At 35.5% G+C, this 27,590-nt stretch overlaps 1 protein-coding gene across 3 annotated transcripts in view; it reads left to right on the top strand.

The window, feature by feature from the left end:
• PALS1 (protein associated with LIN7 1, MAGUK p55 family member) overlaps nt 1–27,590 on the top strand; it is a 108,591-nt gene that overhangs the window by 40,663 nt on the left and 40,338 nt on the right. For all 3 annotated transcript variants that reach the window (XM_004370961.2, XM_023726302.1, XM_023726303.1), the window contains 3 exons: nt 1,155–1,240; nt 6,018–6,551; nt 22,323–22,531. In XM_004370961.2, coding sequence (XP_004371018.1) covers nt 6,185–6,551; nt 22,323–22,531 — 576 coding nt within the window. In that variant the 5' untranslated portion in view covers nt 1,155–1,240; nt 6,018–6,184. The remainder of the gene's footprint in view (nt 1–1,154; nt 1,241–6,017; nt 6,552–22,322; nt 22,532–27,590) is intronic.

Raw genomic sequence — 27,590 nt, forward strand, 5'->3', positions numbered from 1 at the left:
CACCCCTGCTACTCTGTCCCTCAAAGTGTTTGATTGTATTCAGGAAACTTCTTAGCTTTGGTTTAGTCCAGTTGTGCTGACTTCCCCTGTAGTGTATGCTGTCCTTCCCTTCACCTAAGATAATTCTTGTCTACAGTCTAGTTAGTGAATAACCATCACCCTCCCTCCCTACCCTCATAACCGTCAAAGAATGTTTTCTTCTGTGTTTAAACCTTTTCTTGAATTCTTACAATAGTGGTCTTATACAATATTTGTCCTTCTGTTACTGACTAAATTCACTCAGCATAATGCCCTCCAGATTCCTCCATGTTATAAGATGTTTCACGGCTTCATCGTTGTTCTTTATCGTTGCGTAGTATTCTGTTGTGTGGATATACCATAATTTGTTTATCCATTTGTCCATTGATGGGCACCTAGGTTGTTTCCATCTTTTTGCTATTGTGAACAGTGCTGCAGTGAACGTGGGTGTGCATATATCTATTCATGTCTTCCTTGACATCTTATTTTATTTTGCTCTGTCTAAACATCACTTTCTATTATTTTACCCTGTTTTATTTTCTCTGTAGCTCTTTATCTGAAATCATGTTATGTATTTGTTTGCTTGTTATTATTACTCTACCAGAATGTAAACTTCATTAGTGCAGGATCCTGTTCTTTCTGGGTCTTCACTATAGCACCAGCATTTCCTGTTTAGTTAACTGTGGCTCCTGTGTGTCAAAATTTTTTCTTTTTAATCTTTCTGGATCCTAACCTTCTTATTTTCTTGACATCATAAATTATTTGTAGTGTTTAAAATAGATCCAGAAGTTGTAGTTAAAAGAAACAACTGTAATTTTGTTTGAGCCTTAATCTAGAAGCCAAAAAGCTTCATTAAAAAAAAATAGGCTAAAACGGCATATACCCTTTTTAAAAAGGTTTTCAACTGATTATATTTCTTTCTCTTTACTGATTTCAGATGATTGACATTGAGTTTAACTGATGTCCATTAGAGACTTGGGAGTGGGTGCATTTTTTACAACTTTCTACTAAGAAATCATAGCCATCTGTGAACAGAATTGGGTATCATTGAATTAATCCCCCTCCCTCCTTTCTCCCCTTAAAAAACACGGCAGACTTTAACACTTGATTAATCATCTCATTTTTCTATTTTACAGACTAGGAAAGTTAGCCTGAATTCTGTGAAAAACCAGAGAAGAGAAACTAAGAGGATAGTAGACAAGATCTTTCTAATTTGAATAATGTAAGTTCTTTTCACTATTCTTGGCCTGAATCCTGTGTTAGCTGACAAAGCTGTTTCTATGGAAGCAAATAGTCCAGCCTCTTAGAATGTCTGAGGAATGCTGATCACTTAAAATGAGACTTCCCAGCTGCTGGTCAAAGGGCATTACTTGCAGGAGAAGGGGAGAAGGAGTGAATTGAAAAAAATCCCAGAGTTCCGGACACTAGTGTATACTGACGACCATGTTTATGCATATGAATTGTAATGTTTTATATTTACCTCTGCTTAAAAATCAGGAAAATGATATATAGGAAATTGTCTTCCTGCTAACCTGTCATGTTCCACACCTCATACACAAATGATTCTGCCTCTTGGTACTGAGCTTTCAGTGTACCCCTCAGGCTATTTCAGGCCCCCCAACCTCAATTATTTACACATCTCCAGTGAAGCTTATTTAGCTTCCTTTTACCCCCCTTCTCCCATAGCTAATTCACACAAGCAAAGCCCTTTCTCCCCCACTTGTTTGAAGTTAGGTTTGAAACAGCTTTGGCTTACCAACTTGAAAAATTTGTTTTCTTGCTGTGTTGACAGTGTAAAAATTTTTTATTATTTTTTTGGGAGGGTGTGGGAGACAGGGATTCTGATAAGGATTTGAAATGTGGACCTTTGAGATGTTTGTTTGGACTGACAAGGGAGGAATACTCTTAGGGCCAGTAACTTGTAACTCCATGATCTGCATGTTGTTGTTAGTTGGTGTCAGGTCGATTCCGACTCATTGCAACCCCATGTGTGCAGAGTAGAACTGCTTCTTAGGGTTTTGAAGGCTGTGCCCTTTAAGAAGCAGATTGCCAGGCCTGTCTTCCGAAAAACAGTTGATTATTTGCATAAAAGGAAGTAGTTCTCTCATTCAGTCATTTACCAGGCTTCTGAATTATCAAAGAACTTTATTTTTGAGAGACAGAGTGTAATTCCTTTGAACGGCAACTCTTTTGCTGTTTATTATATATATTGACTGCATATATGAGCTAGAATATTCATGGATTTTCTGTTTAATGCTAAAACTGTAGGATTCTAGAAGAACTTTTAAGTTTAATTTTGAACGTTATGAATTTCTAGATCCTTGGTAGGACATTTGAGGAGCCCTGGTAGCACAGTGGTTAAGTGCTTGGCTGCTAACTGAAAAGGTTGGCAGTTTGAACCTGCCAGCCACTCTGAACCCACCAGCCACTCTGTGGGAGAAAGATGTGACAGTCTGCTCTGTAAAGATTTACAGCCTTGGAAACCCTTTAGGGCAGTTCTACTGTGTTCTACAGGGTCACTATGAGTTGGAATAGACTCAATGGTAGTGGGTTTGGTTAGGGTTGGTAGGACATTTAGGTAGATAGACTAATGGACAGGGATCCTGTTTCTGTAACCCTAGTTCCTAGCCAGGGGTAAATGTTCAATTAAATTTATGTGTAAATCGTTCCTCTTTTCAAAATCTTTGATGACTCTCTTATGCCTAGAGAGTTAGGACTTATATTTAAGACCTTTCACAAGCTGTACCAATCAAGTTTTCTAGCCATATCTTCCACTACTCTCCTGTACAAGCTGCTTTAGTTAAACTACCCTTGTTTATTCTTTTCCCATGCCTTTGTTCTTCCTGCCTTTAGTTCATATTGCTGCTTCCCTATTCATCCTATCTTCAAGGCCTGCCTTAGTCTTCATTCCTCATTCTGTAAAAGAGGCCTACTTCTAGAGTTCTAATGAAGATTAAATAAATGAATACTTATTTCACTGTGTGAAGTGCTTGGAATATTGTCTGGCATATAAAGAAGTGCTCAGTAAATCTTAGTTGTAGTTATTACTATTGCTGTTACAGCTCCTGCTTCCTCCTCATCCTCTTCCTGCTGTTCCTGTCATTTTGCCCTCTTATATGAATATAGACACCAAGTTCTATTGATTCTATGCCCTAAATATTTCTTGAGTGTATCTTTTCTCCACTCTCACTGTTTTAGTTCAGGACCTCATTTCTTATAGTTGCCTTTAGACTGGTCCATTGCCATCCTTTAGCCAAACCTCCACGCTTCAACCTCTGCCTTCTATAAAAGTGAATATAATCATGTCATCTCCTGCTTAAAATATTTTAGTGATTCTTATTACTTTCAGGGTAAAGGTCAAAGTCTTTAGCTCTTAAATACTTCTCAGTTTGGCCCTTTGCTTGCCTTCCCAGTTTCCATCGTTATTCATGTACTATATCCTCCCATTGTCCCATCTAGCTTTATTGCATTGTGTTCAGCTTTCTGAAAGTGCCTTACTCTCGTATTCCTCCTTCCTGTTGGTCATGTGTTTCCCTCTGCCTGAACATACCCTTTTTCTGTCTGGCTAGTTTTTTTTTTTTTTTTTAATCTGGGTAGTTTTTAGTTGTTCTTTGAAATATAGCTCAAAGAAATGTATTCTTATGTTTTGAATGTTTCCCATCACCCTTACCATAGACTAAGTTGTAGAATCCATCCTCTGTGAATTTGTGCCATTTCAAAGTTTAGTTCAACAAATATTTATTGGGCATTTCTTATAGGTCTTGTATTGTGCTAAGCACTGGGGGTATAAACACAAGACATGACCCGTATCTTTAATGGGTTTATAATCTAGTGAGGAGAGACCAACTGGGGAAGAATAACCATTTATTTTCTTTTCATTCTCTCCCAGTAGGCTGTGTACACTTCAGGGGAGATGATCAAGTGGAATTTTAAGCAGATTAATATCAAGTTGCAGAAATTTTTTGCAGAAGATAAGACTAGATCCAGATAGACAAGCATGATTATAGTCTACGCATGAGAACTCTGACCCTGATCACTTGACCCAGTCTCCTGCATGGTCTATAATTTTCCCTCATGATCTCTAGCATAGTGAATAAGACTATAGTCTGATAGTTTTTAAGCTGGGAGTTTTAATTTCAGATACATAATTTTTGTAGACAAGCAGACATATTTAAGTAAAAAATACATTACTCATTCTTAACTTTGATTTTTAATATCCAGTAACTTTTGTAAATAGAGGTGGTTGAGAGTTTTAACTTTCTGGGAGTATGTACACTCTTAGATTTTTAAAATTAAACTTAAGCAGAGCACTGCAGTAACTCCTACACAAATTTCTGCTTACTTGTAATGAAAACATTAAATTAGCTGAATTTGCATTTGCATATAATCAACATATGAAGTTTAAAAATTGCCTAACATAAATGTGATAGTTCTCATTCTAACGAAATAGAAAGCAATCTAATGGTAAATAAGATACTTATGAGTAGATCACTATAGTTATAAAATAAAGAGAGAATGTAAATATTTGGATGGAAGTCAGAAGAGTCTTCTAAAATTCATGTGAAAATGTAATACTAGTAGCTCATGTAGCTTGCATCCATTTTTTTGGTTGTTGGCCTAGTGGTTTTCCTGACAGTCTAGGTCTTCTGTACCTGTTTTCACTGTGACTCTAGATGTTTGTTTGAGGGAAGATTGGCTGGCATTAGGAATATTTTCTGGAAGAAAACTACTTTTGCTTAGTTGACATCATGCTCTAACCAACTAATTTACTGAAGTGATGCTCAAACCAAGGAGGAAGTTGGTTTATTATTATATATATTTTTGAAGTCTTGAGTGAAAGAAGATTAATTAGATTTAATGTGTGGGTTTAAACATATATAATCTACCTATTTATGACTGAGTTTCTTGATGAAAAGCTGGTGTCATCCAGTAAAGTATTTTTCTTGTCTAAAATAATGTTGGACTTTTTTTTTTAATAGGAGAATCAAATTAATATAAGAATTAGTATACATATGGTTTGTTTTAAAACACATATGTTATTTCATTTAAAACTCACAACAATTTTATGAGTAAATTTTTCAAATGAGAAATCTGAGGTTCTTCTGAGAGGGTAGCTAACTGGCCTTAAATCATAAAGCTAGAGGAAGTAGCAGAACCAGAATTAAAAATAAACTTTCTTGTCTCAAGGTCCAGTATGTTCTTTTTGCTGTACATTATGACTATGGTTTATGACTTTAACATTTTTTGAGTGGTAATAGATACTATCATTTTCTCTAAATGAATCCTCATTTTCTCTAAATGAATCCTCATGAAGAGTTAACTCCAGTTCCCTTTTAGTATGACCAGTTATATACATTGATAACCAAGTAGTCCTTTTCTCACTTAATGTAGTTTTATCGTGCCTTAGCTGCTAATTAAAGTTTCTTGTTTGTTAAGTATCTTCTTTATCTCATAAACTCCTAAAGATGAATTGCCCCCAAAATATCGTCATTATCTCAAGTGAATCACCAACACAGCTTACTATATACCAAGTCAGTTGACCTTCATTGGTTTCTTTAGCAGTTAATTAGGAAGTTATTTATCCCATGTGTAATAGTTGGGTGTAAAGTAGTGTGTCGAGATAACTATACAAAGATGATTGAAATACTTTTTCATACCTTAAGCAACCTATTCTCTACCAAACTAATACCTAAAGCTTTCTTACTTTTCTGCTTTGCTAAACTTTTCTAAGTGAATTCCTTCTCCAGTGTATCCTTTTTGTCAGCTGTAAAATTAAACAGTATGCTTCAAATTCTTGGGAGGTGGATTTTTTTTTTGAAACATCTTGATTTCCTCGGCATTATTTGTAAAATGAAAGGAAAGTACTTAACCCATATAGCAAAATAATATTATATACTTACTAGATATTTTCTACATTGTGTGAGATTAGAAATGAGCTATGTAAAATTTGCTTTTGTATTATAATTCTTATACTTTTTTCCCCTCATCTTTCCCCATAGATTTCCTTCATGGATATTTTTTCATAGCATTATTATGTGATGTGAGAAGTTTCTGTGGTTTTTTTTTTTTTTGGAAGTAACATGGATTTTATACTACAAAATCAAGAGAATTGGCTATATAGGAAAAATTGATTTATAAAAAGTGGTACAGGTTTTTATAGATAACCATGACAACATCCCATATGAATGGGCATGTTACAGAGGAATCAGACAGCGAAGTAAAAAATGTTGATCTTGCATCACCAGAGGAATACCAGAAGCACCGAGAGATGGCTGTTGACTGCCCTGGAGATTTGGGCACCAGGATGATGCCAGTACGTCGAAGTGCACAGTTGGAACGCATTCGGCAACAACAGGAAGACATGAGGCGTAGGCGAGAGGAAGAAGGGAAAAAACAAGAACTTGACCTTAATTCTTCCATGAGACTTAAGAAACTAGCCCAAATTCCTCCAAAGACTGGAATAGATAACCCTATATTTGATACAGAAGAAGGAATTGTCCTAGAAAGTCCTCATTATGCTGTGAAAATATTAGGTAAGTAAAAACAGCAGGATGTTTTTGCTTTAGTTTATCTATGCCTTAACATAAGCGTGTATGAGAAGGAAGAGTGGTGTAAGAGAATGTAAGTAAGGGTACATTTGAATTCTCGACCAAGATCAGTTCTTACTATCAACCAGCTAGAGCGTGTGGCTTAAATAAGTTCAGTCACTACAACATGTTTTTTAGATATAATCTTTGAATTAAAATTTTCTACTTGTGACCTAACATTTAAAGCCTTGAAATTCACCTTTTAGATGAAACTCACAAACTGAAAAGCAATTTTCAGATTTTGAATGTCTGATTTCCTTACAGTTTGTGAAATATAGTAATTAAGTTAATATGTGTAGCTTAAAATCTATTTGATTTCTTAAATTAATGACTGGCAAAAAGAGGGGCTGGTGCTGTTCATATGGCATCTAACACATAAAATATGTCCCCTCCCCCCCAAATTCTTGTGATCAAATAAATTTGAGAACACTGGATTAAACAAGTTAAACAGCTTCTTCTTATAGAACTTCTTGGAGCCTTTAAAATGCTAATAGGCATTATGAATCTCTAAGAGAAGTTGATGTCAAGTGCACATTGAACTTAGCACCCCCTTCCTGCACACACATGGCTGCTCACTGAATTGCAGTTAGGATTTGGTAGAACTCATTTTGGGAAATGCTGAGGTATACATTAATTTGTGCTCCCTTAAAACCAAGCTAACTTAAATAAATATTTTATTTCTTGGTAATGTATTATTTATAGATGTGGAGAGAGATACTTCCACTCTTCTGTGGAAGGAGAGTTTTTGTTGTTGTTTTGCCATTCACTTGAGTGTCTGTTGAGCGGTATACTAGGTGTTTTAGCAAATGCCATTGTATGTAATACCCACAAGAATCCTGTTAACAGGCCTCTATAATCTCCGTTTTGGAGATGAAGAAATTGAGCCTCAGAGAGTTAAGTCACGTGTTTAGGATAGCACAGCTGATAGTCGTAGGGCCAATTTTGAATTTGCCAGTTCTGGCTCTGCAGTTGGTGTACTACACAAAGCAGAGAGTTTGAGTGGGGAATTGACAGCTATCTGTGCTTCGTGGGCCAGAGCTGTGGCTACCCAGAGTAGAGCACCTTTATCTTATCTGCCAAAGGCTAGATTTGTCCCTTACTAAGTCTCTTATCACACGTCTGGAACAGTTTCTACTACATCTACATCGTCTGCTTTTTTATTAAAAATTCATTAAGTATCCACATTTCTTTTTTTTTTTAAATAATATTTTATTGTGTTTTAGGTGAAAGTTTACACAGCAAATCAGGTTCCCCTTTAACAATTTTATACAATTATGCCGTGCCATTGGTTAGAATTTTTACAATGTGTCAGTGTTCTCATTATTTCCATTCTGTTTGTTCTGTTTTCATTGTTCTAGCTTCCCTTCCCCTCCTTGCCTTGTCATCTTCGCTTTTGGGTAAATGTTGACTGTTTGGTCTTATATAGTTAATTGTTTAAGGGAGCACATGACTCACAGGTGATAGATATTGTTTATTTTATAAGCCAATATATTATTTGGCTGAAAGGTGACCTGCAGAAATAGCTTCAATTCCAAATTCAAAGAGTATCTTAGGGCAGTAGTCTTGGGGGTTCTTCCAGTCTCTATCAGAACAGTAGGTCTGATCTTTCTTAGGAATTTGAATTTTGTTGTACATTTTTCTCCCATTCTATCTGGAACCTTCTATTGTGTTCCTGGTGAGAATGGGCAGTAGTGGTAGCCAGGCACTATCTAGTTCTTCTGGTCTCAGGTTAGAAAAGGCTGTGGTTTGTGTGGGCTATTAGTCCCATGGACTAGTTTCTTCTTGGAGCCTTTGATTTCTGTCAGTCTCCTTTGTTCCGTATGAATAGAGACCAATAATTGTATCTTAGATGGCTGCTCACAAGCTTTTAAGACCCCAGACGCTACTTACCAAACTAGGATGTAGAACATTATTTTTGTGAACTATGTTATGCCAGCTGACTAAGTTGTCCCCCAGTACGATGGTCCCAAGCCTTTTGACCCAGTAAACCAATCCCATGAGTTGCTTGGGTATATCTAGAAAGCCTCTGTAACTGTGCTACTACTTATGTGGTTTGTTATATATGTGGATACGTATGCAGCACACACAAACATGTATGTACATATGCCTACAGATACACATATACATGCATGTGCATTTACTTGCATATGCCTTCCTATACACATATGTGCATCCATATCTACCTGTGTAACCACACACATATTTTTGGTTGTTTTTACTGTTGTTGGAAAATTGTACGTGTTACAGCATTTACTGAAATTGTCCCCTTTTCGCATGTACTTCTTAGTGTCTTTACTTACCTTGGTCAGATTGTGCTGATTTTAGTCATATTTAGAATTGCCTTTCCCATCACCAAAAGTGACAAGTGTCCCCTACCTAGAAAGCGATTCCCCCTCTCTCTCCCTCCTATCCCTGGTAACCATCAAAGAACTTTGCTTTCTGTGTGTAATCTATTCTTAACTTTTTGTAATAGTGAGACCATACAATATTTGTCTTTTTGTTATTGACTTACTTCACTCAGCATAATGTCCTCCAGATTCATCCATGTTATAAGATGTTTCATGGACTCATCATTATTCTTTATAATTGCGTAGATATTCCATTGTATGTATGTACCACAGTTTGCTTATCCATTCATCCATTGATGGGGACCTAGGTTGTTTCCGTCTTTTTGCTATTGTGAGTAAAGCTGCAGTGAACATAGCTGTGCATATGTATATTCCTGTCACTGCTCTTTATATCACTAGGATATATACCTAGGAGTGGGATTGCTGGATCATAAGGTATTTTTATTTCTAGCTTTTTGAGGAAGTGCCATACTGTTTTCCTTAGTGGTTTTACCATTTTACAATCCCAGCAGCAATGTATAAGAGTTCAGTCCCCGCCACAGCCTCACCAGCATTTGTTGTTTTCTGTTGTTTTGATCATTGCCATTTTTGCAGGGATGAGATGGTATCTCATTGTAGTTTTGATTTGCATCTTTCTAATGGCTAATGATCACAAACATCTTTTCATGTATTTGTTGGCTGCCTGAATGTCCTCTTTGGTGAAGTATCTGTTCATGTCCATTGCCCATTTTTTGATTGGATTGTTTGTATTTTTGTTGTTGAGTTGTTGAAGTTTTCTATATATCTTAGAGATTAGACCCTTATCAGATATGTCGCTGTCAAAGATTTTTTTTCCCAGTCTGTAGGTTCTCTTTTTACTCTCTTGGTAAAGTCTTTTGATGAGCGTAAGTATTTAATATTTAGGAAGTCACAGTTATCTAAATTATCTTCTGTCATTTGTACTTTTTTTTATTGTTTTAATAGACTATTCATGCCAAAAATTAGGTCCCCTAGTTTTGACCCTGTTGTCTTCCAGGAACTTTATAGTTTTAGCTTTAACATTTAGGTCTCTGATCCATTTTGACTTAGTTTTTGTGTATGGTGTGCGATATGGATCGTGATTCATTTTTCTGCATATGGATATCCAGTTTTGCCAGCACCATTTGTTAAAGAGACTGTTTCTTCCCCCATTGAATGGACCCTTTGTCGAAGATCAGCTGCCTATAGATGGATAGATTTACTTCTGGATTCTCAGTTGTATTCCATTGGTCTCTGTGTCTGTCATTGAACCAGTCCAGGTTGTTTTGATTACCGTGGCTATATAGGAAGTTTTGAGATAGGAAAGTGTGAGGCCTCCTACTTTACTCTTCTTCTTCAATGTTGCTTCAGCTATTCGGGGCCTCCTTCCTTTCCATGTAAAGTTGGGGATTAGTTTTTCCATTTCATTAAAGAATGTTGTTGGGATTTGGATTGGGATTGCATTATCTCTATAGATTTGCTTTTGGTAATACTGACATTTTCACAATGTTAAGCCTTCCAATCCATGAGCATTTATGTAGATCTCTTAGTTTCTTACAGTACTGTTTTATGGTTTTCGTTGTATAAGTCATTTACATCCCTTGTTAGGTTTATTCCTAGGTATTTTATCCTTTTGGGGAGTATTTCAAGTGCTATTCTCTTGATTTCCTTTTCAGAGTTCTCTTTGTTAATGTATAGGTACCCAACTGATTTTTGTGTGTTGATCTTGTACCCTGCAACTTTGCTGAATCCTTCTTTTAGTTCCAGTAACTTTCTTGTAGAGTCTCTGGGATTTTCTTGTCATCTGTGAATAAGCATAGTTTTACTTATTCCTTTCCAATTTGGATACCCTTAATTGCCTTATTGCTGTAGCTAGGACTTCCAGTACAATATTGAATAAGAGTGGTGATAAAGGGCATCCTTGTTTTGTTCCCATTCTCAAGGGGAATGCCAGGATCCACATTTGTTGAGAGAAAGCAGATGTACACGCTTCTCTGTTTTAAGAAACCATAGACGTGTGTTAAGTGATAGTGAAGTCGGCTAAATGTCTTCAGATGTTATAGTGAAAACTGAAGACTTCATTTTTTTTTTTATTATATGACGGAATTTTATGCTCTTTTTTTCCTAAGAGTTTTGTTGGAGTAAAAATACTTCATTCCTGATGGTCTCTTACTGATCCTCATCTCCCATCCCACCCCCCCTTATTTTTTTTTTTATTAAAACATTCTGTAAATATTCTCTATGACTTGAAGGAAGTTTACATTGTAATATATCCAGCCTAAGCCTGGATTGATTCTTCTGGTTTTCTGTTTAGATTTCTTTAAGATTAAGGTATTTGTCCATTTGCTTCATCTGTATCAGGCATAAATGTTCATCTAGTAGATAATATTGATATAATCACATTAAGGAAGCAAATACAGCTTAAGCCAATTCACTTGGTAAAAAGTTGTTTTTTTTTTTTTGCTAAGCACAGAAAATTAGAGGACATTTCTTCTAAATTTTTTTGCTTTTTCCTTTGTCTGTATGATTGTTCCTTTTCTAACTTTGCTACAAGTGTAGATTAAAGGGCAGCTACATTTTCTTCCAATTTGTAATCCATTGTGGTTTTCAAGAGTATCTTTGCATGATTCTTGAAATTGAGGCTCTTTTCACATGTTTTATTTTAAAGTAATTTGAAATATAATACCAAGTATTTTTAATTCATTTCTTGGATGGGAGAAGATTTACTGTTTTGAGAATTAGGTGGTAGATTTAATGTTAATGTATTTAACACAAATGTCTATTAATTGTAGGGAGCATGAGAAGTTAACATAAATTATAAAGTTGAGATGGTCAGTCATAGCCTATTTTTGCATATAATCAGTTTTAAGTTTTCATTTAAAAATGAAGTGTAGTATGTAGCTTTGCAATGAACATTTTTTTCATGTTAAAAATCTGCTAACGCATCAAACTACAGCAGAAGTACTCCCCTGAAATGGTACTCCCCTGCCAGTATTTTGATTAATACACACATGATAGAAGACAGTGCCTCGGCCTTTTCCACAGCTAGAAGCAGCTGGTTTTAAATGAGGGAGGGATGGGGCAACTGATTTATTTTTTTTGAGAGGGAGCCTTCAGTTTCCAAATGATACATCATCATTTATCTGTGAGTAGTATAAGTACTCTTTTAAGAATTGAAAATGTGATTGGGAAGGTTTAATTGACTGGGGTTGTGGTTTTTTTATGAAGGTATTTGTAAATTTGACACTGTATAATAAATAATAGAAGTACAGGAATGGAATTGATAGAAATAGATGGGATGAATGGAATATTCTTGAAAACGGTGAGAATTTTATCTAAAATTAGAGAATAGTAATATGGGAACTTAATTTCAAATGGATATTTAGTATTAGTATTATAAATAGTAAAAATTTTGATATATTAGGGAGGCAACATTCCTTAAATTGGCATGCGTTTTTAAAACTATGATGCAAATAAATATCATTGTTTTCTCTTTCATTAGCAAAGTAAACTACCTTGTGAGAGAAATCTTGAGAAAAGAACAGAATGCAAGTTAGAGTGGGTGAAGTAGAGTAGGATAATTTTCACATATCTCTAGATTTTAGATTTCACTTTCTTTGTTTCCACAGCTAAGTAATTTTGGGCCAAGAAAATGGACAAGGGAATACAGTTGATGAAATATTTAAAGGGGATGAACTAGGAAAGACTACCATGTCATATGTAACTATATGATATTCCTTTGAAGAGATTCCAGGAAAAGACAGACACACATGTACCTCCATGGCGAGCTCTGTGTTTTGTGGCTTATAAGGAAATTCTTGAAGTTTGTGATTAGAGGCTTTCTAATCTACACCAGATGCTCTAGTGTGAAGAAGGAGAAAAAGAAAAAAAAGACACAAAAAGGGGAAGAAAATTAGGATGAATAAAGCAGAAGAAAAAAAAATTTCATGATATTAATAATAGCATGTATCAGTCTTGATTAGTGCATACATAATTTTTTGCCAGATATCCTCTGGACATTCAGACTGTTAAGTCAAAAGAGTATTCTGGCACTGAACATTTTGAAGTAAAATATTTTTTCCTGATAGTGACTTTGATTGACCATTGGCTATATTAGAATTTTGGCTGATTTTAATAAACTTTCTCAAGGTTGACTTTTAAAGTAAAGTTTAAAACCAGCAAACAACATTTCACTGCCAAGAAACCTTGAGTTTTAGCTCAGCATATTTCTAAAAAGTTACTTTAGCCATCATATTTTTCTTCAACTGCTGTAGATAGTTCCAAACAAACTTTATTAGCCATTCTTTCAATGATCCCCCCCGCCCCGAACTGAAATGATTACTCCTTTTAATACTAGGTTTTATGTTTAAAGTATTAGAACCGTTTGAAATTTTTCTGAATTGATCAAATTGCTAAAATTGGAGCTAAACTAAGATTAAAAACATTAAAATATATGTATACATGTGTGATTTTTGCTTATTAAATATAATTCTACTGAAAAATAATCAACTGCCACATAATTTAGTCTTTGAAGAACTAAATGTGTCAAAACTTAGTTCCACCTGTTAAGTAATAATCAGTCTTTTAATTTTTTCCTTCTTGCAAACGCTTCATTATAATTATATTCAGAAATGCATGATGATGGCATATTGGAAGAGTTGAGAGTTTGGAGTCAAAACTAAGTTTAAATACTTTTTATCTCCACTTAATTGCTGTTGACCTTGCGCAAGTTAGTTACCTTTTCTGAGCCTCAATCGCAGGATTGTCTTGAAAACTACATTAAAAAATGTATGTAAGCATGTTGTGCATTGTAGGTTTGAATGAAATTTAACTTTTGTAAGAATCAGCAACTACTAGAGAGATCATCTAATTTTCTAGTTCATGAAATCAATTTGGATCTCAACCAATAATTTTTTATTTCATTTTTAAAATAACAGCTTTATTGAGATATAATTCATACACCATAAAATGCACCCTTATAAAGTGTACAATTCAGTGTTTTTAGTATGTTCACAAGGTTGTGCAACCATCACTACTATCTAATTCTAGAACATTTACATCACCCCAAAAAGAAACCCTGTGTCCATTAGCAGTCACTCCCCATTCTCCTCTTCCCCTAGCCCCGGGCAACCACTAATCTACTTTCGGTCTCTATGGAATTGCCTATTATGGACATTTCACATGAATGGGATTATACAACATGTGGTCTTTTGTGACTGGTTTCTTTCACTTAGCATAATGTTTTCAAGGTTCTTCCCAAGTTGTAACATGAAATCAGCACTTCATTCCTTTTTATGGCTACTTGATGGTAACAGGTTTGTTTTTTTGGTATATAGATATACCACATTTTATTTATCCATTCCTTAGTTGATGGACCTGTGGGTTGTTTCCACCTTTTTACTATTGTGAATAGTGCTGCTGTGAACATTCATGTACAAGTTTTTGTGTGAACATGCTTTTAGTTCTCTTGAATGTATATATAGGAGTAGAATCTGGGTCATATGGTAATCCTGTGTTTAACTTATTGAGGAACTGCCATACTGTTTTTTACAACAGCTGCATCATTTTACATTCCCACCAGCAATGTATAAGGATTCTAATTTCTTTACATCCACACAACTGCTTGTTATTGTCTTTTTTATTTTAGCCTTCTTATCAATTTTTTATGAACTAGTATAAAATAGAAAATGTCAAAGTGTATTGCATGTAAGTATTCATAAGCCTTTTGTTTCAAATAGGTTTGTGTATACTGATTTGAGAAATAAAGTGCATATATATTTTTTTTATTGGGCTTTAAGTGAAAGTTTATAGTTCAGGTTAGTTTCTCATACAGAAATTTATACACACATTGTTATGCGACCCTGGTTGCTCTCCCTATACTGTGACGACACACTCCTCCCTTCCATCCTGGATTTCCCATGTCCATTCAAACAACTCCTGACCCTCTTGCCTTCTCATCTCGCCTCTGGACAGGAGCTGCCCATTTAGTCTCATGTGTCTACTTGAGCTGAGAAGCATACTCTTCACGAGTATCATTTTATGTCCCATAGTCCAGTCTAATCTTAAAGTACATCTATTTTTAATGGATTGCTGACAAAAAAAGTTTGAGAAATACTGTCCTACTTGAACCACCCCCCCCATCATTTTATAAAAAGGACCAGAGACTTGAAGTGAGTTGTCAGTGATACATAATACAACTAGTAAGTGATCAAACTATTGCTAGAACCTGGGTATTCTAACTCCAAATTTGGGATTTTTTCCTCCCTCAGCAAGCTCCTTTCAACTTTGTCCAGTGAAAAATTATGAAACTTTTCTACTTGGTTGAATAGTAGTCATTTCAATGATAGTTTCACATTGTCTTATCAAGTTTACAGGTAGGATTTTTGCTCTGCTGTTTCTCTCAACTATAGCTGCTTATATACTAGGCTGGTATTTGTTTTTGATTTGTTAACCTAGTTTGTTAAGTGATTACTGTTTAGGATCTTTCATAAGTTTCTGATTATTTTTAATAAATTCAGTTTGACTAGTCCACTAAAAATAGGTATTCAGAGATCTGAATTTTGTTATTAAATGAAAAAGTTATTTAAGCAAAGATTTCCTGAATGAATTTTTACATTTTGATCCCGCAGATAGATATGAGTAGGTCCCTGGGTGGCGCAAATGGTTACTCGCTCAACTATTAGCCAAAAGGCTGGCAGTTTGAGTGCGCCTAAAAGGGCATTGGAAGACAGGCTTGGTGATTTGCTTCCAAAAGGTCACACCCTTGAAAGCCCTATGGAGCAGTTCTATTCTGCACACGTGGGGTTGCTGTGAGTTGGAATCGACTTGAGGGCAACTAACAATGACAGATAAACTCAAAACCGTTAGAATTTCTTCATATTCGATAATATTAAGTCGCTCATCTGAATAGTCTATTTGATCATAGAGTTTAGAGGAAAAGAAATCTTGTGAGTTTCAGGGAAAAAGTCATGAAGTTGATTGGAATCTAGAAATTTCTAAGGATAGGTTAAAAGAATTGGTATTATTTAAACAACAAAGTGGAAGAATTTTTTATTTCATTTTGAAGTGGAAGAATTTTAATGCTGGAATAGAGCTCTAGAAACTATTTGCTTTCATGTGGGGGTATATGAGAGCAATAAGTAAAAATAAACAAAGCTAATCCAGGCAAGATGGTTGTCACCATTGCTTTGAAAGATCTGCAGAGATGGAGATTCCTCAGCTTTGTTGGGTTGTTTTAGTGTTTATCCTTACAGCCAAAAAATTCTTCCTGTGGCTGCCCAGCCTTATACTTATGGCTTAAGGCTGAGAGAATGTTTGAAGGTAGAATTTTCAAATAGAGCAACTCTTGGTGGTTTCTTTCTCTTGCCTATTTTAGAATCTTCATTCTTTTACATTTTAGGCTGCCAGAAGAAGGCCAGAGGGAAAGAGTGCAAGAGGTAGATTTGTGGACTTAGATGTATATTTGTATTTCTCTGTTTAGTTGTATTACACAACTAAATATGATTTTCTTTTAAATCACGTCTCCTCTTTTAACATTAAATAAGATTTAAGTGTTGTATGAAATGATAGTGAAGATGATGGACACTTAAAACAATTTCTACTGAAAATCAAGTAAGAGAAAATAGATACAGCTCAGACAGAGAATTTGGACTGAAGAACTTCCTGATAGGGAATTTGTCACCGAAGTCAAGTTTGGCTATGCATACCTCTGCCTTCCCCTTTGCAGAGTGTCCCCATCGCTGCCCACCCTCCATGTTGCCTACCTCTGTGTATCTCTTTGCCCTCTCCCCACCCTGACTTGTGCTAATCTTTCTAGTTCCGTAGTTCTCATTACCCTTTCTGTTTCTCTGTCCATGTGCCTCTTTCTCCTTGTGTCTTTTCTCTTTCTGTGTATGAGAGTGGGCAAGGGGGTCTCTCATCTCTTTCTGTGTATGGGAGGGGGTCTCTGTTCTCTCTCTCTTCTGTACTCTCACTCCGTTGTCTGTGGGTCTTCATCTTTATTATAGAAGAGAGTACTTATTTGCCATGACTGATTTAGCTGCTGATTGGACTTTCAAAATTCCCTCTGGAATTGTACGACTTATTAAAGAACTGAGGTTTGTTTTTTTAAATAACAGACATAACCTAAATTACCGCATCAGAGAATGGAACGTTTCTTTGAGTATATAGAAAATAAGCTGTTCTTGAATGATATGTATTTGTGAGGGGCTTTTAACATGTGCAGTATAGAAACAAAATTTTTTGTTTCTTTTTTAAACCTGCAACCAAATATTCTGACCTTTGAAATTAAGAATTTTATATGACACTAAAATATGAGTGAGAATGTATGCCAAAATGAGAATCCCTGAATTCATGTTGCCAAAAATTATGATTCATTATGACATCAGACTTAATATGAAAGAAAAGACCTTTTGTTAGAATTCCATTCAGAATTTATTAATAAAGAACTGAGTAAAGATGGGGAACTTATTTCATTTATGACTAATATGATAACACCCATCCGTGTGACCTTTAGAATGTTACTGGACAGAGGCAGCAGCATTTAAACAGAAAATAGACAAAACAAGAAATACAAATGGCTGTTAACCTTGTGAAAATAATGTTCAACCTCACTACTAGGCAAAGAAAAAAAAGTTTTTTTTTCCTTACTAGATCATCAAAAATTAAGAGATTGATCATCTTTAGTTTGGTCTGGGCTTGTGAAAACAGGCACTCAGTCACGTTCATTGCTGGTAAGAGTGTGAATCAGTACATCCGGGAGGACAATTTGGCAATATGAATCAAAATTTTAAATGTTTTTATTATCTGATCAGCAACTTTATCCTAAAATTTATTCTAAGGAGTAATTGGAAAAATTAGATTACAAAACAGCATTTACAGTGTAATCTGTATGGTTATATCAGCATTTTTAACATGTAAGAGAGTCTGAAAAGCTATATAGTATAGCTACGTAGTATAACAAAATAGGATTAATAGTTATAGCTGAGACGTAGGACTAGATTTATATATATATATACACACATATATATATATAATATTAGTATTTTAGTATTCTTTTGGTTGGCTTGGTTCACAGGAGAGATTATTCAGAAGCTTTGTTTTTTTGCCTTTAAAACTTCAATCTCTCAGGGGTTGAGGAGACCACCAGGGAGACAGTAGTTACCCCTCTAGGCTTTTGCTCAGGGTAAGATCTTTGCCCTGACACCCAGGATGAGCCCCTTTTAGCATTTACTAAACATTTTAACAGGAATCTCATTATTTACAGGGTTATGTCCCATTCAGGAAAGTCTATAGTCCCCATAAGAATGTAGCCAATTACCCTAACGGCTCTGTTGGTTTTGTAATTCTTTTTTTGCTTAAAATATTTAAATGTTTTTCTGTCTTGCTTTAAAGACACTTTAAAGCTGTTGAATCCTTTACACTCTGAGGAAATTCTTTACATTCTTGGTAATTCTGTAGTAACATCTTTCAGTTTGATGTAATCTGACCTTCCATTTTCTCACCTACTGTTGTGGATAGAATATTAGCATGTTGTTAGATTCTGGTTATCGCTCAAGTTTTATCTAACTCTGAGGTCACAACATCTTCGCTTATTCTAATGACAGTTATGACTTTCTAGTCATTCATTTTGCTGCGTTTTTAACTACAGGTAGTCCCTGGCTTATGGCACGTTTGAGTTATGACAAATTACATCTTATCGTTAGTAATATGTACTACATACAGTGTTGCAGTGCGTAATTTGCTGATATTACCATTCTCAGATGTAATATTTCCAACCCCCAAAGACAAATCAAGATCATATTTATAAAGATACTGATAATAAAAGGCAATAGTAATGAAAACTAAAAAAAAACAGGTATTCGACTTACATCAGAACTGACTTATGATGCAGTAGTCATCGAAACAACCTCATCACAGATTGGGGACTATCTGTACTAATGAACATGTATTTTATAATGACGACTAAAGCTCTTTCCATTTTGGGGAAAAAGGAGACCTGAAGAATCAGCTAAAGAACTATAGAATCCACAAAAGAGATCAGTAAAGTATAAATATCAGTACAAGATAAATATACAAAAACCAACAGCCTTTCTGCAGGTCTTATATGAAGAAAGCTAACAAAAAGACTTAAATGGAGGTATTTTTTCATGTTGCTGGTGTAGTAAGATAATTTCCAATATGAGTTTTTCCCAGACTTATTTAGAGGTTTAATTTCAGTCAAAATCTCAGCAAAACTTGTCTTTTTGAAAGAATGGAAAAGCGGTAATGAGGAGTATCTTGGGAAAAAAAAAAAGTTCTATAACTTATTTTAAATAGTCAAGAAATTTTTGAAAAAGTGATTGTCTTAGTTATATAGTGCTGCTATAACAGAAATACCACAAGTAGATGGCTTTAACAGAGAAATTTGTTCTCTCACAGTCTAGGAGGCTAGAAGTCTGAATTCAGGGTGCCAGCTCCAGGGGAAGGTTTTCTGTCTCTTGTTGTCTCTAGGGAAAAGTCCTTGTCATTGGGACCCCAGGCCCAAAGGATACGATTTGCTCCTGGCTCTTCTTTCTTGGTGTTATGAGGTGCCTCTCTTCTCTGCTCAGTCCTCTCTTATATCTCAAAAGAGAATGACTCAAGATACAGCCTAATCCTGTAGATTGTGTCCTGCCTCACTAACGTAACTGTCTCTAATCCTGCCTTATTAACATCTTAAAGGTTAGAATTTGCAACACATAGGATAATTACATCAGATCACAAAGTGGAGGACAATCACACAATACTGGGAATCATGGCCTAGCCAAGTTGATATACATTTTGGGGGGACACAATTCAATCCATAACAGTGATAAAGCAGGTGCTTGTTATATAATATGTGAACACAGATAATAATGTTACTATAATAAGACTTTGTGGTTCTAACGGACCAGTTGAATGGAAGCAGACCCTGATATATGTAAGAATTTGTTGGCATCATACATCAATGAAAAAGGAAGGATTATTCAGTAAATAAGTCCCTGGGTGGTACAAATGATTAACGAGCTCAGCTACTTACTAATAAAGTTTCTAGTCCACTCAGAGCTGCCTCAGAAGAAAGGCCTGGCAGTCTACTTCTGAAAAATCAGCAGTTGAAAACCCTATGGAACACAGTTCTACTCTGGCACACTTGGGGTTGCCAAGAATTGGAATCGACTTGATGGCAACTGGTATTCAGTAAATGGTGCTAGAATAATTGGTTAATCATTTGGAGGAAGAAATGAAGTTAAAATTTCATCCTAAATCTGTGCCGAAAATAAATTCCAAGTGAACTAAAGTTAATTATGAAATAGAAGCCATTTAAGCTAAAAATATTTAAGTAAATATTTATTTAATGGCCTAGAAGGAGTTTATAATCATAAAAATGGTGAAAGAAGTCACTGTTGGTGGATCATTTTTAACATGTAAGAGATGAAAACTTCTACAATAAAAGCTACCACAAATACAATTAACAGGCAAATGGTAAAATTAGAAAAATATTTGCAACAAATGTGGCAAAGCATGCACACATCTGTTGGGGTGGGGAGCAGAGATTACCAGTGGTTCTTAACCATTAGGGGATAACAAGACTACATAACTGGGTATAGACCTTCTCCAAGAAAAATGCGTGCTTGTCTATGTGCAGTCACAGGCTGTCACACACATACATATACCCAAAATTTTCCATACAATTTTAAGAGACTCACATATTCCTAAGAGTTTATGGACCAGAAAAGAAGTGCATGGTAAGTATGAATAACCTTCAACTTCTCTATTAACCAAAGAAAGAGGATTTTTTCAAATCGTAACATTTAATATTGGTGAAAATATTGCTAGTGGGATGTAAAGCCTCCCTAGGCAGCTGGTTGGCTTTAAAAATTTCAGATTGTTTTATTTAAAAATTATATTTCTAGGAATTATTTTAAGGAAACATCGAGATCTCAGACAAATTTATATGCAGGGATGATCATTATGTATTAAAATGAGAATTATTACTTACAATAGCAAACTATTGAAAGCAACTAAATGCTCAGATTTAGTGTAATGGCTACATAAATTATGGTGTAGCCATGTAATAGAATATCATGTTATTGTTGTTAGGTACCGACGAGTTGGTTCGTACTCATACCAACCCTATGTACAACAGAATGAAACACTTCCTGGTCCTGTGCCATCCTCACAGTTGTTATGCTTGAGCCCATTGTTGCAGCCATTGTGTCAGTCTATCTCATTGACGGTCTTCCTCGTTTTTGCTGACCCTCTACTTTACCAAGCATAATGTCCTTCTCCAGGGATTGATCCCTCCTGATAACATGTCCAAAGTATGTGAGACTCAGACTCGCCATACTTGCTTTAAGGAGCATTCTGGCTGTCCTTCTTCCAAGACAGATTTGTTTATCCTTCCGGCAGTTCATGGTATATTCAGTATTCTTCACCAACACCATAATTCAGAGGCATCAATTCTTCTTTGGTCTTCCTTATTCCTTGTCCAGCTTTCACATGCATATGAGGCGATTGAAAACACCATGGCTTGGGTCAGGCGCACCTTAGTCCTTAAAGTGACATCTTTTGCAGCACATTTGCCCAATGCAGTGTGTCGTTTGAATTCCTGACTGCTGCTTCCATGGGCATTGATATTGTGTAGCCATTATAAATAATGTTTTTGAAGACTATTTGGTATGTAGGAAAATGATTATAATATACAGTAGTCCCCTCTTATCTGCGAGGGCCCTTGGATGCCTGAAACCGTGGATAGTACCAAACCTTATATATACTATGTTTTGTCCTATACATACATACCTATGATAAAGTTTAATTTATAAATCAGGTACAGTAAGAGATTAACAGCAATACTAATAATAAAACAATTATAACAATATACTGTAATAAAAGTTATGTGAATGTAGTCCCCGGGTGGGACAGAGTGGGATGGCACAAGATTTCATCACAGTACTCATTTAACATTTTTGGGCCTTGGTTGACCGCAGGTAACTGAAACAGATAAGGGGGGACTCCTGTACTGTAGAATGAAAAAGGAAGCACCCTAAAATTTTTTTTTTAAAAAGTTGTTTCCAGGTGATGGGATTATTGGTGAATTTTAACTTTATGTATCACCTTTTGTTTGTTTTTTGTTCTCTTACCCGATGTGTATTAGTTTTATAATTAAAACACTTAAAAAAAATACAAGTTATTCTGTTGTATAATTTTTATGGCATTTACTTAAAAACCATTGAAATGACAATGATTTGGCACTCAGAAATATGCATGTTTCTAAAATTTAAATTGTTACTGATTCAAGAACTTTTATGTTAATACACATATGAATTAAAACTGAAAAGATTAATTTTTGGATAACTTTTCCTTCTCCTACTAGAAGTGGAAGACTTGTTTTCTTCACTTAAACATATCCAACATACTTTGGTAGATTCTCAGAGCCAGGAGGACATTTCACTGCTTTTACAACTTGTACAAAACAAAGATTTCCAGAATGCATTTAAGATACACAACGCTGTCGCAGTACATATGAACAAGGCCAGTCCACCATTTCCTCTTATCTCCAATGCACAAGATCTTGTACAAGAGGTATGTATTCGGAACATCTTGTCGACATCTACAAGGTAATTATTAGTGATAGTAAGGCAGTATTATTGGAAAACACTGATGTGAATACAAGCTTATTTGAATTACTGCTGATCACATGTTAATTTATTGTGATGTAAAAAAATTGCTGCATGTTAATTTATTGTGATTTAAAAAAAATTGCTGCATGTACTTTATCCTGAAAAAATATATACTTATTTCAGAAGCAGAGCTCTATTTCATGAAAAGAGTTAACTTTGTATATAAAACTATAAAATTGGGTAGTAAGAAAAATATTTGTCAGAATTATTCAAGGGCCATATTTTTGATGACCTAAGATATTAATGAATGCAAACAAGTTTTTTTTGGTCATTTAACTTTTTATAAAGAAAAAGTTGAGAACTTGGACTTTATTAAATGAACTTTTGCCTATCCAAAGACACCTTTAAGAGAGTAAAACAGCAAGCCAACAGACCAGGATTACTTGATTTTGAGATATCAAGGTGTGTGTGTGTATAAATATATATATGGATGACAAAATCTTGTGTCCAGCATATATAAAAAATATATAAAGAACTCTTGTGAATTAATAAGAAAAAGACTTCTTAGTTAAAAAAAAAAAGTGTGTAGAAAATAAACTGTTCTTGAATAATATGTATTTGTGAAGTGCTTTTAAAGATATGCTGTATAGGAACAAAGTTTTTTTTTGTGTGTGTGTTTTTTTTCAACCTACAACCAAATATATAGCTCCTGTCTTCCATGAGCTTAGTTTAGTACTAGCTAATACGATAAAATTAGTGGGAAAACAGTAACATTAAGTTTTAAATCAGGTGTGGCCAGTTTTATAAGATGAGCACTGTTATGGATTGAATGGTATTTCTCCCCCACCCAAATGTGTGTTGGAACCCTAACCTCTATATATGTGGATTTGATCCCATTTGGGAATAAAGTTTTTTTTTTTATGTTAATGGTGCCATATTGATGTGTAAGGTGTCTTAGACCTAATCACTTTTGAAATATGAAAGGACCAGTTAGGCACAGATGAAGAAAGATAGATGCCACGGCACATGAAGATCACTAGAGAACTGTGGAATAGAAACTGAAAAGCGTCAAGGACCTTCCCCCAGAGCTGACAGAGAGAAAGCCTTCCCCTAGAGTCATTCCCCTGAATTCATACCTCTAGCCTCCTAAACTGTAAGAAAGTACATTTCTGTTTGTTAAAGCCACTCATTTGTGGTATTTCTGTTACAGCAGCACTAGATAACTAAGACATGCAAGTATTATCTAGGCAAATTGTTGTTGTTAGGCACCCTGAGTCAGCTCTGACTCATAGTTGACCCTATGTGTAACAGAACTAAACGTTGCCTGGTTCTGCGCCATATTCACAACCTTAGGTATGTTTGAGCCCATTGTTGGCAGTCACTGTGTCATTCCATCTCGTTGAGGGTCTTCCCTTTTTTCGCTGACTCTGCTTTACTGAGTATAATGTGCTTCTCCAGGGATTGGTCCTTCCTGATAACATGTCAAAAGTAAATGAGGTGAAGTCTTGCCATTCTCATGTCTAAGGAGCATTCTGGCTCTACTTCCTCCAAGACAGATTTGTTCCTTCTTCTGGTAGTCCATGGTATATTCAGTATTCTTTGCCAGCACCGTAATTCAAATGCGTCAGTTCTTTAGTCTTCCTTTTTCATTGTTCAGTTTTTGTATATATATGAGGCAATTGAAAATACTATGGCTTGGGTCAGGCACACCTTAGTCATCAAAGTTATATCTTTGCTCTTTAACACTTCTAAGAGGTCTTTTGCAGCACATTTGTCGAATGCAATACATCATTTAATTTCTTGACTGCTCCTTCCATGGGCATTGATTGTGGATCCAAGTGAAATGAAATCCTTGACAACTTCAATATTTCTCTCTTTATCATGAGGGAAGGAATGCACAGAGTCACTGTTTCAGAAAGAATTGGTTGATCCTCAGCCATTTCCACTGGTAACATGATCAAGAACCTGTGGTAGTGGAGGAAGAAATCCAAGCTGCACTGAAGGCATTGGCGAAAAACAAGGCTTCAGAAATTGACAGAATACCAGTTGAGATGCTTCAGCAAACAAGTTCAACAAACTTGTCTATGCCAAGAAATTTGTAGGACAGCTACTTCGCCAACCAACTGGAAGATATTCATATTTGTGCCCATTCCAAAGACAGATGATCCAACAGAATGTGGAAATTATTGAACAATGTCATTAATATCACATGCATGTAAAATTTTGCTGAAGATAATTCAAAAATGATCGCAGCAGTTCATCGACGGGGAACTGCCAGAAATTCAAGCTGGATTCAGAAGAGGACGTGTAACGAGGAATATCTTTGCTGATGTCAGATGGATTTTGGCTGAAAGCAGAGAATATCAGAAAGATGTTTACCTGTATTTTATCGACTATGCAAAGACATTCGACTGTGTGGATCATAAGAAATTATGGATAACATTGCAAAGAATGGGAATCCAGAACACTTAGTTGTGTTCACACGGAACCCGTACATAGACCAAGAGGCAGTCATTTGAACAGAACAAAGGGGATATTGCGTGGTTTAAAATCAGGAAAGGTGTGCGTCAGGGTTGTATTGTTTCACCATATTTATTCCATCTGTATGCCGAGCAGATAATCTGAGAAACTGGACTATATGAAGAAAAATATGACATCAGGATCAGAGGAGAACTCATTAACAACCTGTGTTATGCAGATGACACAACCCTGCTTGCTGAAAGTGAAGAGGACTTGAAGCATTTACTGATGAAGATCAAAGACTACAGCCTTCAGTATGGATTACACTTCAACGTAAAGAAGACAAAAATTCTCAAAACCAGACCAGTAAGCAGCATCATGTAGGCAAACAGAGGCATCTCAGGAAGCTGGGATAGCTAGCATGATCACAGTCATAGTTGGGAGACAGCATAGTGTGTGAAGGAAACAAGCATTTTAAAGTTGGGCCAAAAAAGCCATGAGGAATGCCAAGAGACAAGGCTGGAAAAGAGGCTAGAGGGCCTTCTATTCAATACTAAAGAGCTTAGACTTGATACTATAAATGACAGAGCCAATGAGAATGGTCATATTTATGTTATAGAAATGAAGAACATACTCAATAACATAAGCCCATTGAGTTGATTTCGACTCATAGTGACCCTATAGGATAGAGTAGAATTGCCCTATGGGGTTTCCAAGGTTGAAATCTTTACAGAAGCAGACTGCTACATCTTTCTCCTGTGGAGCGACTGGTGGGTTTGAACTACCAACCTTTCGATTAGCAGCTGAGTGTTTCAACCACTGCAACACCAGGGCTTCTTTTTAATATAGAAAAAATATTTCAATAGTTTATTAGATTCAAATAAAAATAAGAATTATGAAAGACATAAAACAGTATGAGTAGTATGATCTCATTTTGTAAAAAATAAGGATAAAGGATAAAAGATATATACCAAAATGATTTTTCCTGAGTTTAAGGATTATAGATGCTTTTTTTGGTAATCAGTTTATTGAGATATAATTTATACACAGTTAAAATGGGTGCATTTTATTGTATACTTTAATATATTTTGGTAAATATATACACCGTGTAATTTACCATCACAGTCAAGTAATAGAAGCACCCATCACTCCACAAAGCGCCCCTTTTGTAGTCAGTAATCCCCTCCCTCACCACCCCAGGCCTTAGACATCCCCTGATCTGTTTTCTGTCTTGTTAAATTTGCCTTTTCTGGACATTTCATAGAAACGGAGTAAGACAATATGTAGTCTTTTGCTCAGCATAATGTTTTTGCGATTTATCCTTGTGTGTATCAGGAGTTTGCAATTTCTTGCTGAGTACATTGTATGAATATGCCACAGTTTGTTTTTCCATTCATCTGCTGATAGATATTTGTGTTTCCTGTTTGGGACTATTATGAATAAAGCTCCTGTAAACATTTGTGTACAAGTCTTTGTATGAACAAATGTTCTCGTTCCTCTTGGATTAATACCTAGGAATGGAATTGTTGGATCACATGCTAAGTATATAAGAAACTGCTAGACTTTTTCCAAAGTGGGTATACCATTTTACATTCCCATGAGCAATGTATGAGAGTTCGAGTTGTTCCACATTCCCACCAACATTTGGTATTATCAGTCTTTTTAAATTTTATGATTCTACCAGGTGTGTAATGTTACCTTGTTTTCATTTGTATTTCTATAATAACTGTTGATGCTGAGCATTTTTCCATATGTTTATTGGCCATTCCTGTGCCTTCTTTTGTGAAATGTCTGTTCAGATCTTTTCCCCATTTTTAAAATCAGTTGTTAGTCTTACTGAGTTGTAAGCATTCCTTATATGTTCTGGTTGCCAGTCCTTTGTCAGATATAGATATATGACGGTGAGTATTTTGGTAAAAACAAGCAAAGAAATACAGGAAGGATATATACCAAAGGGATTATCCCTGGGTTTGGGAATTATGATCATTTTTATTTTCTTCTTATTGGCTACCTATTCTGACTTTTTAAATGTAGCATGTAACATTTCTATTAAAAAAAAAATTAAAAATCAAAAAGGTATAAAATAAAAAAGGAGTTTGGCTCTGAAGGAAAACAGGGGAAAGTAGTGTAGCTAGAGAAGTGTACAAGATCCAAAGAGTATATATTCTTTTAAAAATAAGAGATTTGAACACTTTCATAGGCTAATAGAAGTCATTGGGATGTAACAATGGCCTTCTAATTCCTTAGGCCTTTGTAGAAATAGCTGGTGATGTGTATTAATATTAGAATAGGTAGCAACTGGGAAGGTTAGGGCAGAAGAAAGGAGTAACGGGAAGGGAGTAATTACTACAGGAGTTAATTTCTTTAGAAAGGAGGATCTCAAAGATGTTTAGGAACTGACTTAAATGTAGAAGTAAAATGTCTAGTACAGAAAATTATCGTTGAGTTGACTTGGTACATTGGCGCAGTGGTTAAGAGCTTGGCTGCTAACCAAAAGGTTGGCAGTTCGAATCCACCAGCTGCTCCTTGGAAACCCTATGGGGCAGTTCTACTCTGTCCTG

Source organism: Trichechus manatus, unplaced genomic scaffold, assembly GCF_000243295.1.
Source record: "Trichechus manatus latirostris isolate Lorelei unplaced genomic scaffold, TriManLat1.0 scaffold00010, whole genome shotgun sequence".
Lineage (NCBI taxonomy): Eukaryota > Metazoa > Chordata > Mammalia > Sirenia > Trichechidae > Trichechus > Trichechus manatus.